The sequence below is a fragment of the Phyllopteryx taeniolatus genome, chromosome 12 (assembly GCF_024500385.1).
Source record: "Phyllopteryx taeniolatus isolate TA_2022b chromosome 12, UOR_Ptae_1.2, whole genome shotgun sequence".
Lineage (NCBI taxonomy): Eukaryota > Metazoa > Chordata > Actinopteri > Syngnathiformes > Syngnathidae > Phyllopteryx > Phyllopteryx taeniolatus.
In genome coordinates, this window is record NC_084513.1 from 4,966,391 (window position 1) to 4,986,702 (window position 20,312).

Consider the following 20,312-nt stretch of genomic DNA (forward strand, 5'->3'; position numbering starts at 1 on the left):
CATACAAAGATCTTAGTCTCTCAGTCAAGATGTATCACTTCAAACAGTACTGTACTTCCATGACACCAATTACTCATTTCTCATTAGCCAGGCCATTACAGAAAGAGCAATTGGTGGTATACAGTAGTTTAAGACAGTGTTTCAATATTAAGAGTGCGTCATTTCATTTTATACTTGTATGACAATTGCATCCATCCATTTTCTATACCATTTATCCTCACTACTGTCATGGGTGAGCTGGAGAGCCTATCCCAGCTGACTTTTGGCTAGAGGGAAAATGCACGTCCAATCACAGGGCACATAGCGACAAACAACCATTCGCACTCTCATAATCACACCTAAGAACAATTTAGCATCTTCGTTTAACCTAAGAAGCATGTTTTGGGGAATGTGGGAGGAAGATGGAATAAAAAAATTAAAAAAAAGAAACTGCACAATCGCAGGGATTAGAACCCACAATCTCAGAACTGTCAGGCAAATGTGCTAACCACAGTTACTAACTAATTTTTACACTTGTTTCTCATGGGAAGCAATCACAGGAACAATGGATTTTGATATTCAGTGACCTCAAGTGTCACTGCCATGCCATGATTATCTTTCTAAACTTGTTCAAACCGGTTTTGTGGTTTCAGTGCAGTGGTCTGAGCAGCAGGGGGAACTACTTCGCTCACCGTTGTTCTAAAAGTTGACTGTTGCAACAAGTGCCGTGGACCATCTCGTCAAACACTCCATCACTTCCTTACATCCTTCACTTCTTTCACCTTCCAGCTACCCCCCCCCCCCCCCCCCCCTTCTCCGAGTGTCCACTATGTATCCGCAAACCCCTCCCCCTAGTCCACTTCTGATGGATCAGCCGGACTTAATCCCACCCACCTCTTACAGCTGGCTTAATACCTCCTGCCGCCATCCTGACGTCTCAGATTTCGCAACTTGCCAAGTCACCACCTCCCGTCCGAAAACCTGACTCTCTCAAGTAGAAGCCTTGAGCCAGAGCCCACCCAGGGGCACGCCCCAGATAATGTAGGTCAGATAAAGTCTTTGCTTGTTCGGAAGAAGGCGGACAAATATCATGGTCTGCTCAGTACCAGGACAGGTCACAGTCGAGTTTCGGTCTGGAGTCAATTAAGCCCAAGTGATGTCACGCATCTTCCTAAAACATATATAATGTTGAGTTAACATCGGGGTGTCATCCACTGGGACTTCAGTACGTAAGAATGCTTTCAAAACTCTCAGGGGTAATTGAGAGTTGAACAGGGTCAAGTCTTAGGGTTACGGTTAGCAGTAGACCTGTCATGATAGTTACTATTCTGACTTATTGTTTGATAAATAAAATGAGCACGATAGTTTTTCCAGATTCAGTGAGCCGACAGAGTTGGGACGGCTGTGTCATAAGCCGCTAGTGGTCTCATGGAACCCTGGCGGACTGGTACACTCTTGTGGGTGTTACTCCACAATACTCCACAACCTTGTTCCATAGCGCATAGATTCACGCAAAAGAGACACTTAAGGCAAAGTTAACTGTTGTGTTCGCTAGCCCACGACCTAACGAGCTAGCGAGTTTAGGAGCTAAACAGCTCGCTCCAAGGCGGCAAAGTCGTTTAAAACGTCAGCGCGTCTCTCCGAGTTGTGTGTGTTAGTCTCCATTTCACACAAACAAAGTTAACTGTTTATTAAGCATAACCTCAGTGGCATCCAATAGCTGACTACATCAAAATATATTTGATTGGCAGGTGAAGGGCTCGTCTTCAGCGGACCAATCAAACAGTCTTGCATCTCTTTATACTTTATTTCAGACCCAGGGGGATCTATATCGCAGAGTAAAGAAAAACAATTTAATAGAGAAACAACAAATGAAATTATAATAATAATAACAACAACAATACTGATTTAAAATTTTAACTATAAAATAATAAAAAATAATAAGGGCTGGGTAAGGGCTGCTCAATTAATCGAATTTTAATTGTGATTGATATTTTGGCTTCCACGATTGAATGTGCCTGATCATCAGCGATTTATTTTATTTTTTTTACATTTAAAATGCGAGCACTGCTGCATATGAAAAGTGCTTCATGTGTAGCAGTGCCCGCAACCTAGTGAGCCAGCAACCAGGGGGCGAATGTATTGTTAAGGCATCATTAAAGGCCAGCACCGCACTCTGTGGCCAACTTCAAAATAAAAGGTTCAAATGGCATTGATGTCCGATGTAGTAATATATGAAGCTTTTACTTTCAAGTTGGCCCTCTCAACACATTGGCGGAGAGGTGGCATGTCACGGTAAGACACACTATTAACTCATTCACTGCCAACCATTTTCAAAGCAGAATTCCTTACATTGTCAGCATTTTGGCTAATCTTTCAAGAACCACAGAATATTGTGTTCTTTGACAATATAAACACCAAAGCTACCAAAAGAAAGAGTGCCTCAAACTTTAGAATAACATAAACAAGACTGAGAAAGGGCTTTTGGTGGTAAAATAATTTATTTACAGATCTCCAACTAAGAAATGTGTCGTCACGAGCCGAAATTCACCACCTAATCTTTATCTTCAACTCAAAAGCTGTGCTGATCCCAAATCCAAAGCGATGCAATGTTGCCATCACCGAGGATCTGTTAGTCATCACAGTGGTTTGCAAACCTGAATTTCACAGACAAACTGGGCGAGACCCTCTTCCCGCCTGCCTTTTGAAAAACGTACCCGGCGAATACGTCGGCGGCAGTAAAACGCTATAAATGTCCATGGCAGTGAATGAGTTAACAATCGTTGTAGCAGCTGCCTTGACTTACACTTTTTGGCTTGCCACAGTCAAAGAAAAACGCCAGAAGAAAATAATGGGAAATCACAACCGCCGAGTTCTTTGCGCTTTGTGACCGGGCAGGACTGAGCAATGGCCAAGCAGAAAAACAGAGATGTACCGTCCTTGACGATTCACTATATTGACGGGGTTTTCCAAAGAAATGAAAAGTTGATGCTTACAGTCTAATATTAATGGCTTTTATGCATTAACTAATTGCTTCCATTAAGTTCCGATTCATGATTGCACTTTGTAAAAGCATATTTATTCAGTTAGCGTTTGGTAAAGTAAGATTTTTTTTTTTTTTTAATTATTATTATTTATCCTTGTTTAAAGATTCATTTTGCACTGAAAACTGTTACGGTTTGTTGAAAAGTAGCGCAAAAAAAAAAGAGATTTTTTTTATTTTTATCATCAGAATCCGCTTTATTGCCCAAGTATGTTACAAGACACACAAGGAATTTGTCCCCAGTAGTTAGAAACACTCTAGGATGACAACAAACAGTCACTATGGCAAAATATACATTGAGGACATAAAAAACACGCGTGTGACGCTTCATTGAGCAATGAAAGTGTACCACTAGTGTGGTGATGCTGATATAGTGGCAATTGTGCAAATGATGCCGTCCTCAAGCAATTTAGAGCAGTTTAAAGTGACCAATAGTGCAATGATCTAGTACAGTGACGATTGTGCAAATGGTACAGAGAGCTCTCAAGCATACGTGGCCAGTAGCAATGAACAACAGAAGGCAAATAGTGCAGCGTGATAAAACAGTGAGTGTACGAATAATGCAGAAGTGTCCCAACAGAGATCTGCAAAAGCGGCAGCATGTTGCAGTGAAATTGTAAGTTAACTGTTTAAGAAGTTAATGGCAAATGGAAAGAAGCTCTTGGAATGTCTGCTGGTTTTAGTTTGCTTTGTTCGATAGCTTTGTTCACCTGAGTGAAAGAGGTGTAATAGGTGTTGACCAGCAGATGGAAGGTCCAAGAGGATTTTGCGTGCCCTTGTTTTAGTCCTGGCAGTGTGCAAGACCTCAAGAGTGGGTAGGTGGGTACCGATAATTTTTTTCGGCAGCCTTGACTGTCTGCTACAGTCTGATTTTGTCCTTCTTTGTGGCAGCACCAAACCAGACTGTGATGGATGAACACAAAACCGATTCAATAACTACTGTGTAGAACTGCCTCAACAGCTCCTGTGGCAGGCCATGCTTCCTCAGAAGCCGCAGGAAGTACATCCTCTGCTGGGCCATTTGGAGGATGGAGTTGATGTTGGTCTGTTTGTGAATGGTCAATGCAGAAGCTGTTGGTTCAGCCCTACTCGTGATTGATGATGAGGTAGTTTTAATTGGGCCCACATTGTTAAAGCTTATCGGCTTAGTGCCCAGTGACGAGGACTGGCTAAGTGTGGTTAAAGGTTTAGGCACATAAACACACGTGATGTTATGGCTAACTACACACCAGTGTGGCTAGGAGATTTTTATACTGTTGAGCCACATTGGCTGGTTGACCCAGTGCCAACCCTGGTAAATATTATTTTCAAAGCTTGCTAATTTTATCTTATTTCTTATTCCGTTTAATATGTCACAAATCTTGAGATTTATTGGGCTAATCTGGGATAGTGGCTATCAAATGTTGTGCCATATTGTGTAAATGTGTGTTAGTGTGACAATTGAAGTCCTTGAATCCTTGAAAAGCGGCGAAAGTGCAGAAGCAGAAGTCATAAAATCAAAGACATTCACGCAAAAGCCAATCAGCAGGATGAGCTATTGGACTGTCATTTTACAATCTTACTTTATACTGCTTGCATTTGATAGCTTTCTGGACCATACACTCACATAAAAACACATACACACACACCCCAAAAACAACATCTATTAAATCAGTCATGAGAACAAATGCATGCCTGAATACACCGCAATTGTATCCCACACACACACACTCACACACACGCACATGCACGCACCCACACACACATACAAGACTCTCGTCTAAATGCATACACACTACATCGTCAGTATTGCCTGGCATGTTATGACTTGGGCGAGGTAATGATACAGCAGAACCAGTCCAGCACACTTAATGAAAGCTCTCCAGCTTCATATAATCACTGCGTGTGCGTGTGTGTGTGTGCGCGCGCATGTGTGGTTTCATACTTGAGGCTGATGGCCTCACTGACCCCCTTAATGCTTTTCCCTCAACGCATATATCACACACGACCACCATTCCTCAACATGGGAAGATGTTGAAACGTGCCGTCGTGGTGTTTATGCTACGTAGGCGTTTACACGCTTACGTTCAGTGCTATTAGCCGTTAGCCAAACTGCGACTAACGATGGCGGAAGCCCTTCCTCACGGTTTGGGTGAATGCCGAGGGGGACAATGACAAAGCAACTGTCGGTACTTTAAACGTCTACGGCAGGGCTGTCAAACTCATTTTTGTCGCGGGCCACATTGTAGATACGGTTTTCCTCAGAGGGCCATTATGATTGTAAAACCATATCAATGTTTAATTGCCTCATCATATTATTACACATCTGTTGTTTTAAACTAAACTCACCAGTCCAAAAATTAACTAGTTTCTAGTTTTTCTGTTTATGTTTTTTCAACATAATTTTTATTTTTTTAATATTACCCTCAAAATACTAGCATTTCATTTCCCCATTGTTGCCACCCATTCAGTCGACACTAGTAGCAAGCTGCAGCTTTCACCCTACAATCTCAAAAACATGAGGAAAAACAAGTTGTTTCAATAGTGGTTTTTTTAAATGAGGAATTCAAACAAAAACAGGAGTTTTGTCCTTAATGTGCAAACAAAAACCCGCAACACAGTCTGACAGGAACGATGGTGAAAGGACTGATAACTTTGCATTCCTCGCAGGGCTGACTATAATAACAAAATAATTGATCTACTCTTATATTACAAAACAAAATAAGTTCCATATTATCAGAGTGTGATTGTACAGTGTTTTAACTAAAGCATTCTGATACAAATAATTTTCCTAGTAATCCATTTTTACATTTCTTTACTATATAACAAAAGAACACATTCACTCCAATTTACGCAGTGTCCCTGAACACACCTCGCACATTGCCGAGTGCCTGCCCAGTTTCATTCTGAGGAGCAAATTAGGAAATGCAGCGAGTGTCCAATCTTTTTGAGAATGTCCATTCAGCTGCCTCTGCTGGTTACTTTTCATATGACAGTTGATTTACCGGTTACAGGTGACCAACATCGCAGCGGACCCTGCGATGTGACTATTGAGCACACGGACATCGCAATGACGATGCTCAAACTAAATCTCGTGCAGCCCTAGTGTAAGGTAACCAATCCACGGTTACAGGTTGCTTTATGGGGGTCGGGTAATTTTGTTTGGGGTGGGGTTTAAGGTTTAGGGGCAGGGCGTGGATTTGGGGGTTGAGTTTTAGGATTGTGCTTAGGTTTAGGGTTTTGGGAATATGTGGCCGATCCTGGGTTACAAGATACTGAATGTTGTGGGAGTTGGGTTTGGTTTCATAGTTTATGATTATCGGAACTGTTGTGGTTTGGGTGCAGAGTTTTGGGGACAGGCTTTCCGTTCGGGGTCAGGGTTTAGAGTTTAGGTTTGGCTTCAAGTTCAAAGTTAGGGTTTATAATTTAGGTTTTGTATTTAGGGTTAGTTGTTAGGTTTGTGTTTAGGGGTATAAGATTTGGGTTTAGAGTTAGGGGTTAGATTAGAGCTGGTGTTTGGGTTTAGACTGATGGTTTGGGGTTGGCGTTCGGGCTAAGGGTTAGGCTTAGTTGTTCAGGTTTAGGTTTGTGGTTAGGATCTAGGGTTTAGGTTTCGGGGTTAGTATTGTGGTTAAGGTTTAGGGTAAGGCTAGGGTTTGTCACATGGATTTAGGATTTTGGGTTTATGGGTTTAGAGGTTTGCATTTAGGGTTGTAGTTAGTGTTTAAGGGCTTGGGGTTAGGAGTTAGAGTCAAGGTTTAGGGGTTTGAATGGGGCTTAATGTGGTTAGTGTGCGATCAATTCTCAGTTACTGTGAGTAAAACTAGAACTGCGGACCATTCCACGCCTACCCCCATCCTAGAACGGGATAAGTGCTATCCAAAATGGATGGATGGATGGATGGTAGCCAAATTTTCTGTCAAAACAAAGGCTACATTACTCTCAGCAGGTGTGATGGAAGTCGCGTCACACACTGTCGGTGGCATTCCTTTCAGTCTGGAGGCGACCTCACGTGGTGTCACCTGACTACTTCACTACTGTACACTTGCTTGCACTCACACGTCTGTAATCTCACCAAAAATGGATGAGAAGTACTGTAGGTCACAAGAAGAAGAAATATTTACATCAGCGTAAATCCTTCATGAGAACCATTCTCCTTGGAGGTATTCCCTGGTCTGGATTTATTGCTTCATAAATATCTTAAGAAAAGAAGACATTTTCATAGTCCCTGCTTTAGACAGGATTTGCACAGCTGGCCCCAATTCTGATTGAGTGTGTTTATCCCTTTCAAAGTGATCCATATGAGCATGTTTACAGTTACTGAACACCTGAAGTGGCATTATAACGCTTGGACATTAAGAAAAAATACCTGTGACTTGATCCGTACTTTGGGTGACTTGCGGCGGTTTTGCCGTTATGAAATAAAAGCTTCCAGTACGTAATTCTTAAAGAGGTTTGGCTAGTTGTCAGCATCATTCCTGCCGCTGATTTATGCTCACGTGGGAGATTTGGACAGAATAAGAAATCTCAAGAAGCCAAGCATGGAAAGACACAGGAAGTCTGTCATTTTACTTTGAAGCAGCCATCTCGGGATCAATTTGGACAATTCCAGTGGTCCTGCAAAGAAAACGTACTCCTAGAGAATTTGTCTGATTGCCTACAAATTGGAACCAATTCTAAAATCGACAACATTTGAGTTTTCATCATTGCATGTAGGCAGAGCATTGCAATAAGGGATGTCTATTATGAGTCTACCTACAAGTAAACTCTCAAAAGCCATGCCCGAAAAGACACAGGAAATCAGCCAATTTCCCAATTTTTTTGAAAATTCTGTCCCCAAAGCCAGTTTCACTGACCAACATGAAATTTGGACATGGCTAGACACGCAAAAAAAAGTCTCAAGAAGCCATGTCTGAAAAGGCACATGAAGTCTGCCATTTTGGCTTGAAGCAGCAATTTAGGGAGGCTGTGGCTCAGTTGGCAGAGCGGGTCATCCGCTGCCCGAAAGGTCGGCTCGAATCCTGGCTCCAACTGCCTGCTGCCGAAGTGTCCTTCGGCAAGACACTGAACCCGAACTTGCCTCCAGGTCGACATTGTAAATGAGAAACTGTTCTCGATTGCCTTACTTGGTTTAACAGGAAATTTCAGGATCAGTTTGGCCATTGCCAAGTGTATTTCAAAAAGAAACTATGCTTAGATTTTTGGTCCAATTGTGACCAAATTTCAATCATCTATACAACACAGAAGGACAACGCTGAATTGTGCAGTGCTTGAGTTTTTGTCATTGGGTGTGGATGGCAAATGGCAGACTAGTTAGATGACTTGCCACAAAACCTGAAACTCTTAACTCAGCTCAACAATTGTTTACAAATTCAGCCCCTGAAGCCAGTTTCACATAGCAACAGCAAAATTTGGTAGAAATGTCTATCATGAGTAGACCCACAAAAAAAGTCTCAAGAAGCCAGGCCTGAAAAAAAAAACAAGAAAAACAACAACAACAATTCTGCCATTTTGGTTTGAAGCAGACATGTTAGGAACATTTCCAGGGGTCCTTCAAAAAGGTTCTGTAGAATTTTTTTTTTCAGATTGTTACGCAATTCGAACCACATATACTTGACAGCTGGGCGAAGTAAATTGCGAAACAGCTTATTTTTTTCACCACTGCGTGTGGGCTGAGCATGACTGGGAAGTTTAATGACAAAATCCAGCTAGTCATGACAAATGAACTCTTCCCAAAGTGGACTGCACACACTGCTTCATTTCATGTCCGAGTGTGAAACAAACGAGTGGAAACACCTTCCTGTGTTCGTGTGACTATGAAATTCCCACACCAATCACATCCCACATGCGACCTGTCATCACCATTACTATCATCAGCTGTCACTTCCACTTGTGCGTGAAAGGCACTCACCCTGATACTGTGAAACTCCACGCAGCTACCTGCCCGGCCCCTTGCCATCTCCGCTTGCTCTTCCATGTCGGGAAAGTTTTCCTGAAGCATTTACCCCCACAAAAAGTCACCCGGGATCAGTCTCCCGGCTCTTCTGCTCATGTGTAGTGGAACCTGTAGCTGTGTAGATCCATTGAGGAAGACGGCGGAATCTTCACCAGCATGTGAAATGTTTCTCTTTGCTGTCTGCTGCCCGTCTGGCTGGCTGACTAGTCGGGTGTTTGGTCCTGTCCGGTCGGTTCCCCCCACCTCACTTCGCTACCTCCTCCTTCAGCTCAGCCCACACCCAGACCAGCCTGCCTGGTCCTATTGGCTGCTCAGGTGGAAAGGGGGTGAACAGAGCTGGGCTCCATAGTGGGTTACAGCGAGGGCAAAAAAAAAAGGGGGGGGGGGGTCGATGTGCAAGCTTTGCTCCTCCGTGATTGGTCTACAGTAGAAGTTTGGGGGTGCAGCAACAGTTGATGATCTCCTGAGGAGAAACAAGAGATTTTTTTTTTTTTTTTTTGAAGACCCACGCACCACCTTCAACATCCCGACACAGTTGACGCACCCTCCACAAACACCCTAAAAATGTTCATCTATAACAATTTTATTTTGTGTTGTTAATCCCACGCACCACACTTGACTTTGAAGATGTGGAGAAAAAAGGTCAGGCTGGAATTAAGAGAAAATAACATTAACAAAAGAGAGACGATCGGTGCATCTCATGTCTGCGCATCAGACCATTTTCCCACGTTTGGGAGATTTTGAACCCAAGGTTGAACTTTCTGGCCACAATTCCAAAAGTTCGACACAAACACAACACTGCTTTTCACCAAAAGAACACCATACCTACAGTGACGTATGGTCGTTGCAGCATCGTGCTTTGTGGCTGTTTTTGTTCAGCTGGCACTAGGGCCTCAGTAAAGGTAGAGGAAATAATGAACAACTCCAAATGGTATCAGTGTTAGCACAAAGCATCCAGGTGTCTGCAAGACAGCAAAAAACAATGTCAGGAAAAGCCGACGAGAATATCGTAACTTAATTTGAGGTTAATGAAAGGCCCGCTAAATGGTGGCAGGTGTATAATGACTCCCAATTAACATGAGTTTGAATTAACATGGCTAATTCTGAATACAGCCACATCCCAGTTATAAGAGGGTGTGCACACTTGAGCAACCACATTATTTCAGTTGGGTGTTTTTATTCCCCCTCTTGAACAGATAAAAAAACATTTATTGAGTTGTACAGGATATCGGTCACATTAATAGTGGAGAAAGTTTTGAAATTGTATAGCTCGGTCTAAAAAATCTGGCATTTGAACAAAGGTGTGTAGACTTTTTATATTCACTTAATACACCAGATGCTAACGTCATCTAATTACAGTGGTATATTCACTTACAAGTGTCCCAACTTGGAGTCTTTCAAGTTGCGAACCGTCGCTTGGTTGACGTTTTGCTTTGTGTTGTGAGACAAAATTTGAATTACGAGCACCACACGAGTGAAGTGAAAAAAATAGGATGCACTTTCATCCAGTTATTGAACGAGACAAACAAGGAACTGCTGTAGGCCACGACTCACGCTCAGACGCTCACACGCGGACTCACTGACCAATTGACTTCAGCTCTTGATATCACTCACTAGGCCACGCCCCTTTAAGGCACACAAATCCAACCCTAAGCAATTACACTTCAAAAAAGTCATGTATTTACATTTTCTTGAATCATGTTTTATGTTATGCTTTTCTTCTTGATTAAAAACATTTCATTAATTCATTTCTTTGCGAAACATTTATTTGCTATAGGTGTAAATTAGGAGCTTGGATGAATTAAACTCATAAATTAAGGTACCATTGTATAACTTGTGTATGTATGTCTGTTGTGTTCAATGTGAAAGATGGTAGAATAAATGTCATCTTCCATCTCCGGTGGGCCGATTTCAGGGCACCTGCGCACTATAGTGACAACGCTCTGTCAGGAATGATAACAAACTCTTGAGCGGCAAATTTGTGTTTGGATTTCAGAAGTCGAGGACACTTACGAAGACATTAACGCCCTTCTTGAGAATCATTACAAACAAGCTTTGACCCAGAAATGTGGGCTGATGACGCAAAAGCCTTCCTGCAAAGGGAAGCTCTCTTATCGGCTAATTCATTTACCTCCATTTGGCCGCGTAACTGCATAACAAACTGTCTTAACGACAGGGTAGCTTCTTCTCATGAACATTCCCTTCAATGACCGACTCATCCTAGATTTTATTTAACCTATTACTACCAAATGTGGAGCTCATATACCAGACAGATGGACAACGCTAAATTGCAAAGGATTTGATTTGGCCTTTCCAGGGCTCTTTCAAATGTAAAGAGATTTTGTCCATTTGTTACAAAATTTCTACTTTGTGTCCTAGACTGATGGCTGCTGCTAAACTGTGACACATTTGGGTTTTTGCCGGCGCATGTGAGCCGATCAAGATGGCAAAATCTGATGACTCGCCAAAAAACATGACACTCGTTGTCTTGAGAAGCCATGCCCAAAAAGGCACAGGATGTCTGCCATTTTGTTCTGAAGTGACAATTCCTGCATCGATGGGCCATTTTATACATCAGGGGTACTAAGTGGAAGATTTTAGACTGACAATCTCCAGACTTAAACCCTATAGAGCATGCAGTTTAATGGAAGAATGCAGTAGCGTCAAAGCCAAATGTTTTCAGTCTAATTGCAATTATGAACGAATCAAAGGATAAACTGGCCTCACAGTTCCAATACTTTGTGAGGAGAGTAACATGAGCAAAGTGGCAAACACTGTTAAGGGTTATAGAGACAAGACAAGCTCCTTGCCTTGACGGTTTCAATGGGTCCTCACATTTTCGAATAGGAGCTGGCTAGGAGAGGGCGGGGCATTTGTGTGTGTGGGGGGGGGATGGAGCAGAAAGGACAAAAGGCCACGTAAACATCATGACCAAGCATAACAAGTCTGGGAATGAGGCCTCCGAGCTGAGAGGATTACGGCGGCTCGCGGACACGCTCCAGACTTTGATCCGTCATTCACAGCAGTGCCGCTAACACCTGCAATAACTACAAAAATAAATAAACATGTGTTGTATCTAAGGCCAGTGATTGGCAGTAATGAACTGAATTTTCTTAATTACGGTACTTAAGAACTACCGCTTTTGAGGATCTTTACTGTACTTTACTTTGACTGATTTCTTTTTGGGAGACTTTACTTTGACTCCACTACATTTGAAAGGCAAATATTGTACTTTCGACTTCACTACACTTTAAAAACTACCCGTTACATTTGCGTTGGAGGATTTCATACACTGTGACTGTGGTTATTTTATGAAAGATTGTATTTTACATAGCGATATTTCTTTGATAAAAATCAACAAGAAAAATAAAATTAATGTTGGTCCATTTGTCAGTTTTTTTGTTTCCATATAATTAGCTTCTTTTAAAAAAACAAAACAATTTCCAGTTCAAATTAATTCATTTACAGTGTATTGTACCATAGTGTTTAAAAGTAATCTTTGACAAAGTACTGTGGTGGACAAAGTACTGCCGTCGTGTACTTCTACCTTTGCATTTTTGATTAAGTTCCGCCTTCCCATATGATCATGGTATGTGATTGGTAGGCGGGGTTCTGTCCCACTTTTCAATCATGAGAGCAGCACTACCAATCTCCAGATGGCATTGCTACGGTTGTGATGTCTCGTGTTAGAAAAATAAGTTGAGTAGTTAACGCAAAATCAAGTAAAAATAATCACACTATGTCACCTGATGGACATAGAATGGACGCCTGACGGGCACGGAATGGACACCTGATGGACAAAAGCCAAACAGACTTGCGTAACTAGTGCGTGAGCTGCTCACCGAGGAAGAGATTGATTCGTCCGGTGTGGTCGGCCTCACGGAGGTCTGGACGAGTGGCCGGCCAACCCCTGATCCCCGTGCAGGATTCAACTAATTGGATCATGCCGCATCTGAGCCTTCAAAAGGCCAAAAAGCAGACAGCCGCCAGAGCGAGACACTAAACAGCTAATTAGCGTCAGCAGACATCCCAGGACTCCCAGGAAGTACAAAATGTCTTCCCACAGCTTCCTCAGTTTTCAAAACCATTTTGTTACCTCTTTCAAGCCTGTTAAATTTCCACTGATGTTTTTTTTGATCATTACATAAAAACTACTTAATTTCGCAAATTTTTAATCAGAACTATCTAGCTAGCCTCATTAGTGTTGCTGGCTCATCTTACACTCTTAAAATTGCTAGGTTAAAGTAACTCAAATTGGGTGAAATGGCGAACCCATTGCTGGGTCCAAAAGTGATAGAGCCAATGCTGGATTACTTACATCCAGCGCGTTGGGTTGAGAATTTGACCCAACATGTTGGGTCAGACTCTTGAGGAGTAAAAATTACCTATCGTGATGAGTTACAACTACCAAGAATTGGGTTACCTGGTTATCAGTATAATGTAACTCTGGTTCAAAATAATAATTTTATTACTAGCATTTTCTAAGAATGTTACATTAAATTTACTTAGACTTCAGCAAATTGCAATTTGATATAAATTACTATTACCTTAATTTTTCGTGTATAATGCGCACCCCTAAAGTTGACCTCAAAATTCTGGAAAACCCTTCAACCTATGTATAATGCATTTTTACAATGCATGATTTTACTTCTACCCATATGATCAAAACATTAAGTATTATCTCTATTTTGTTAGTTCGTTTTTCAAAGAATTATTCTGAAGTTAAGCACTTTATTTGAACACATAACACTTTCTTTTTATTTACCTGTTCTTATTTTGAAATTCACAGCCCTGATTTTATTTAGTAAATGAGAAAACACCCAGTTGTGCTCATATGTTTGATTACCCAGGCATAATTTGTAAGATGTGCACAACTGTACATATATGGAGTCATATGTACCCGTCATATTGGAATGAAAATGTTGGCTACACCTTTTTCATTACCACTAGGTGGCATACTAGAATGAAAGTATACAACTTTTTCATAACCTCTAGGGGGCGGTGGCATATTGGAATGAAAGTATACAGATTTTTCATAACTTCTAGATGGCAGCATAGATTTATAAAATGTGAAAGTCTTTAATTTTCTCCTACACCTAGTATAATGCGCACTATTGACAATTTTTGGGGGGGGGGGATGTACATTATACACGAGAAATTAGGGTAAATGATGAAACAACCTGCGACTGACTGGCGACCAGTTCAGGGTGTAGTCCGCCTTTCGCCTGAAGCTCGGATAGGCTCCAGCGCCTAACCTGGATAAGCGGTGTTGAATATGGATGGATGGATGATGAAACAACAAAATACTCTTCCAAACAGTCTTTTATTGATTATTAGAACATGCTTTAATTGTCACAGCACAAAACACTGTAAAACAATATTTTGGAAATATTAAGAGAGTATATATCCATCCTTCCATTTTCTGAGCCGCTTCTCCTCATTAGGGTCGCGGGCGTGCTGGACCCTATCCCAACTATCATCGGGCAGGAGGCAGGGGTAGATCCTGAACTGGTTGTCAGACAATCGCAGGGCACATACAAACAAACAACCATTCGCACCTACGGGCAATTTAGTGTTGTCAATTAACCTACTAGCATGTTTTTGGGACGTGGGAGGAAACCGGAGTACCCGGAGAAAACCCACGCAGGCACGGGGAGAACATGCAAACTCCACACAGGCGGGGCCGGGGATTGAACCCCGGTCCTCATAACTGTGAGGCAGACACTCTAACCTGTCGGTCCCTGTGCCGCCTAGAATATATATATATATATATATATATATATATATATATATATATATATATATATATATATATATATATATGTATTTTTTTTTGTTATTTATATCAGAACAGTTTAACTTCTTAAGCAAAATTCACAGAGACTTAGTGGCCACTCACCAGAGTTTATATTTATACACACACCTTGGCTTTGCTTTCCTATACTTGACACATGGCATGGTGCTTTCATACAGTTTTGTTTCTGAGCGTCTTATCTGCATATCAAGTGGAACGTCAACATTTTCCTTAGGGGTGGTAGCCCTGTCCGTACAAGGCACTTAAAACCCCCCAAAGCAGATGATCCTGTAACATTTACGCTGACCTTCTTCAGGGAGCGGCGGGATTCCGTCAGCATGACAGAGGGTCTCATTAATCTAATTTACAAGCGGCATCAAGTTAGCCGCCGCTCTGTGAGCATTACCTCTCTGGTTCTGGTCCAATGAGGAATTAGCGTTGCGGTTAATGAGGCCTGATGTTTTTTTATGCACGGCTCAGTGTGTGGTTTCATAACATCTACTGAATGTGAAAGAATATAGTTCGCTTCAATATATTTTACTATATAAGCGGATCTTTACATAGTAGATTAATAGTAGTCATAAATAAGGAAATGAAGTATGTTGAAAGACATCACGCATAAATCAAATCAATGACCTTCTGGCAAAAAAATCTAGTCTCTATCAGCTCTGACTAAGTAACTCAGAGGTAACTTCTTCTTTTTTTCCAGAACAAATGTTAAAAGCCAAAGAAAAAACTCAAAACAGGGTTAATGATGTTAACGGAGTCAGCATGACACTTGTCACACAAGATACAAATCCAAGTCCTTTGTTCACAAAAATCTACTCGATATACTGACAGTCGTATGAAGCCAATGACGATTGAACAAAAAAACAGAAAGTAGAATTAATTGTTATTGGCACAAAACTTGACCGAGGAAGCTGCAACCTAAAAAAAAAAATCGGTAACAGTGCTAAACAACCTGTCTTTTCAAAAGTATTGCAAAACCACTTAATGAATAAACTACAATACATAAATCCAAATAAATGAATACATTTGAACTAACACATTTTGGGGCGGACAGCTAAACCTTTAAAAACATAACTAATGTTATAAAAACATAACTAATGTTACTGTCCTTCTCACACGTACACACACACGTTCATATATTTTGACAGATAACATCATGCCTCACCCTCCCCAGTGCTGAAAGCATATTTCTACGAAAACTGAGGAAAGGCGATACTTCCCAGAGATCTTATCGAGATCTTGACTGATGGATGTAGAACTGCACTCACTCAAAATGTGTCGAGTTTAGCACACGAGGGCGACCAAAACGTCAAAAAGTTCACGTTTTGGGAAAATAAAGGCTAATGATTGTTTGGCAGCCTTTATTAGCGGCACATTTCTGGCAACGACACTGCAGGGACTCATTTTTTTTAACGTGATTACCCTGAGGTCAGAGTAATTGCTGTACTAGATGTGTCAGAATGTGAAGCCACCCAGGCTGGAGAGCAGTTCACGAGATAGAAAAATGCAATTATGTGGCTGAAGATGGGAACGATGTGGTGCTTTTAACAATGAAATGTGTCAACTACAAGCAAAACAAGCTGATCTTAGTCAATTCATTACCCAAGTTGAAAATCCATCTCAAGTGGAGTGAATTGCCTCATCATTGAAGTGAATCACATCGTAATTGCAGTGAATTGAATCGGGACTGGAGTGAACTGTGCCATTCATTAGTAAATCGTATTTTATTGCAAAATATCATAATTAAGAGTAAGTTGTATCACATTGTAATGAATCATATGGGAATAGAAGTGAATTACAGCCTAATCGTACTGGAATTTGAGTGAATCATGTAATTGTAGTGAAGCGTATTGTATCTCATTGTAATTGGAGTGAATCGTTGATTATTGGAGTGAACCATGTCGCATCATAATAGAAGTAAATCCTATAGTAATGGGAGTGAATCATATCCTAATTGGAGTGAATTGTATTGTTAGCTAAATGAATTCTATTGTTAATTTAAGTGAATCATCGCGATAGTGAAGTAAACATGTCATAATTGACGTGAATCCTATCATAATTGGAGTGAATCATCTCATAATTGATGTGTATCATATCTATTGCAATTGGAGTGCGCTATATTGTTTTGGAATTGGAGTGAATCATACATTGTCATGCTTGAAGTAAATCCTATTGTAATTGGAAAGAATTCTATTGAAATTGGAATAAATTATATCGTAATTGGAGTGAATCATATTGTTAGTCAAGTGAATCATATTGTTATATATCTGAATCATTAAATTCTCTTTGGAATTGAAGTGAATTGGGCCATAATTTAAGTGAATTGTATCGTAGTTGAAGTGGATGGGATCATAATTGAAGTGAATCATATCGTAATACGAGTGAATCATAAAGTAATTGTGTTAATCGTATCTAGTGCAACTCGAGTGCTGTATCATATTGGATTTGGAGCCAATTGTACCAGAACTGAAGTGAATCGTATCATAATTGCAGTGAATCCTATTGTAACTGAAGTGACTCGTAATGTAATCGTGTGAATCCTATCTACTGCAACTCGAGTGTGCTGTATCACATTGGCTTTGGAGTGAATCATATCGTAATTGAAGCAGTAAATTGGATCATAATTAGTAACGTACTGAATCCTATCGTAACTGGATAGAGGCCGCTGCTGCTCCATTATTTACTTGATTATTTACTGTATATGTCATATTCCTATGATGAGCTGCTGAGCTCGGTGGCTGCAAAACAGCCGGTAAACACACAGGGGTTCCCGAGGAAAACTCAGAGACGGCATGGCCTGGCCCAGAACAATGTGATGTTGTGTTTTATTGACGTCCAAATATGGTCATAAACGCATCATCCCACTGGGAGACGCTTTCGTCTGTCACGTTGCTGACGGCTGGAGAAACACTTTAAATAACAGAAATAACGTGTCCTCTCATTCAACTCTTTCAGTGTAATAATAAGAATCCTGGGGGTTGAAGGAAGTCACATTGAACATGCTTTAAAGGGGACATATTACAGACAATTGCTTGTATATACACGTCCAGTGTTTGGCTCCCTGGGCTTTGACATCATTGTGATGTCACAGTCTTGATTATTTGAATGATAGAGCCCAAACACGACTTTCTCCCTCCATGACTTGGTCGCTACTTGGGCAAACATCCAATTACATCATGATTGGGGTGAATTTGATTGTAGCTGGAGTGAATTGTGTCCTAATTGAAGTCAATCATACAAGAATTGGAGTGAACCATATCGTACTTTGTAATCGGAGTGAATGTTATAACTGGAGTGAATTGTGTTGCAATGAAAATAAATCGAATGGGAAATGGAGCGAATAGTTTTGTGATTGGAGTGAAGTGCATTGTATCGTAATTGGAGTGAATCATATCATATCGTAACTGGAGCTAATCGTTTTGCAAGTCGAGTGAATCATATTGACTATATTATATTGATTTTTTTATTTATTGTTTTGCATCTGCTGCAGACCCCACACATAAAGATAAAAAAATCGAGCAATCGACAGTTTTGGTCGTCATGTGTGGTGCGCTCCGAGAATCTCAACACAGCAGACCACACGCATAAAGATGCTGTTGCACCGGCAAGCTCAAAGATCTGACAAAACCGAAGACGAAGAAACACTTCTGAGTACGCATCGATGTTTCCCCGAGTGTTCCCGAAGGTTGCCGGAGGGCACGCGGAGAAACTCGGCACAGGCCCTCCCCTCTCACATGCACACTCGCTCTTCAAACGCTTATAGCTTTATCCATCCATCCATCCATTTTCTGTACCGCTTATCCTCCGCGGGCGTGCGTGAGCCTATTTTTATCAATTCTTTCATAAATTATATATTAGTACGTTTTTTGTTTTCTTTTTTAGCACGGTTACGTTAAATGTTATTGATGAAAGGCTCCAGACAGGCTTACACACAGTCGTGCACACATAAACAAAAACAGAACGGGGCACCTTGGGCATTCAGGGCAAAAGGGCAGATGCCTGCCGCCTGGTTCCTCCCCCTCCTCGTTGAGTCCACACACACAAGCACGCACACACATGCCCGTCCCTTCACGTCGTCCCCTGCATGTTTTTTTTTTTTCAGGCAAGTTTTAGCAAGCGAATTTCAGCGTTTTTTTTCCGTTGTGTAATTTGCATCTTTGCAAACTAAACAAAGAAATACAGGTAACTGTCCGCATCCATGTCTGCCATTGTACAATATAATGCAACGTTTTAAAGTTGTTAAATTTGCGTCCTTGTGCATTAACGATATTGTAAATACAACTTCACTGTTGCACGTTCAAGAAACAAGAAAATCAATCCATGAATGATGCCTTCACTTACCAGTCGGAAGCATCGATATCAGACAATACAACATGAAACAGGAAAGTATGTGAAGTGCCTGTGAACATATAATAATTAAGTAACAACTCATTGTATGAACAGTACTACCACAATAATTCCTGAACAGTCATGTCTCAGGGTGTGCCCTCAACTGGTCGCCAGCCAATCGTAGGGAACACATACTGTAAAAGGAATGTAGGATGAAACTGGAGTACTTTTAATCCTTTTAAGCATAATTATCCAGCAAAAAAAGCTAGTAAAAAGGCCCAGTGGCTCGTGACTGTGGGAAGCCATTAGCCACAGTGGCTGGCGGGCAAAAAAGTCAGTGTTAAGCCTGATTGCAAGTGTAGTCAATCATACTGTAATAAAAGTGAATCGTATGATAATTAGAGTGAATCATATCGAAATTGGAGGGAATCATCTTGTAATTCCAGCGAATCATATCCTACTACCACTACTCCACTGTTCAGCCCATGATATTTACAATAAAACAACAACTGGTAACAATAAATTCTCCGATAAATGCAAGATGGAAGGATCAAATAACAACTCAAAGCTTTTTAGGAAACGAACAGTGCAAATGAGTAATTATGACGTTTCAAATGAGTTAATAAGGATACTGTACAGTCAAAAAGCATATCGCTAGCCGTGCCGTCCGCTAGCAAGAGGCAAAGGCGCACTGTGTTTGTTTACAGTTCCACTTCCTGTCCCTTAGCCAGCATGTTCCGCGTGGGAACTCAAATGCGAATACATGCAGCGTTATCCAGAAAAGCCGTGTTGCCGAAACTCACAATGTTTCATTTCATGTAGCTCAACTGGTCGTTCACTCCAAGTTGATCCAGGTGCAGTGAAGAAGAGCGTACTCGTATAAAAAGGGCATTAGCCCGCAACCCTGCGGAAAATCATCGGGGTGTTGGGCCAGATCAATATCACAGGAATGTGAGGAACACAAGCCCCTTCCTTACTACCTCCATGAAGCAATAAGAATGTTTTGGCCACCAGACGACTTTATTACATGTTGTGAAATCAGTTTGTTACGACTAAATATGCATGATGGTAAATCTAAGGTCGTGGCTTCCAGGGGTTCTTTAAAGAGGACCTCCTCTGAGACATTTTCTCCAAACGCTACCAGATTAGAACCTTGTATACCAGACAAATGGACGACACTAAATTGCAAAACATTTGAGTTTTCGTAATTGTGCGTGGGTGGA

The 20,312-nt window shown here is 41.1% G+C and overlaps 1 protein-coding gene across 11 annotated transcripts in view; it reads right to left on the reverse strand.

Moving 5' to 3' along the window:
* The window catches only part of LOC133486522 (rho GTPase-activating protein 20-like), a 66,459-nt gene extending 46,413 nt beyond the window's left edge, over nt 1-20,046 (reverse strand). For 4 of the 11 annotated variants that reach the window (XM_061791818.1, XM_061791813.1, XM_061791816.1 and 1 more), the window contains exons 1-4: nt 19,893-20,046; nt 9,783-9,919; nt 8,913-9,420; nt 7,371-7,618 (exon numbers count right to left, since the gene is read on the reverse strand). Coding sequence is in view for 2 of the 11 variants with exons in the window: in XM_061791815.1 (XP_061647799.1) it covers nt 8,913-9,002 (90 nt within the window). In the remaining 9 variants the exon portion in view is untranslated. The remainder of the gene's footprint in view (nt 1-7,370; nt 7,619-8,912; nt 9,421-9,782; nt 9,920-19,892) is intronic. The other 7 variants (XM_061791815.1, XM_061791814.1, XM_061791812.1 and 4 more) reach the window with 5 other exon arrangements.
* Between the last annotated feature and the right edge of the window lie 266 nt (nt 20,047-20,312).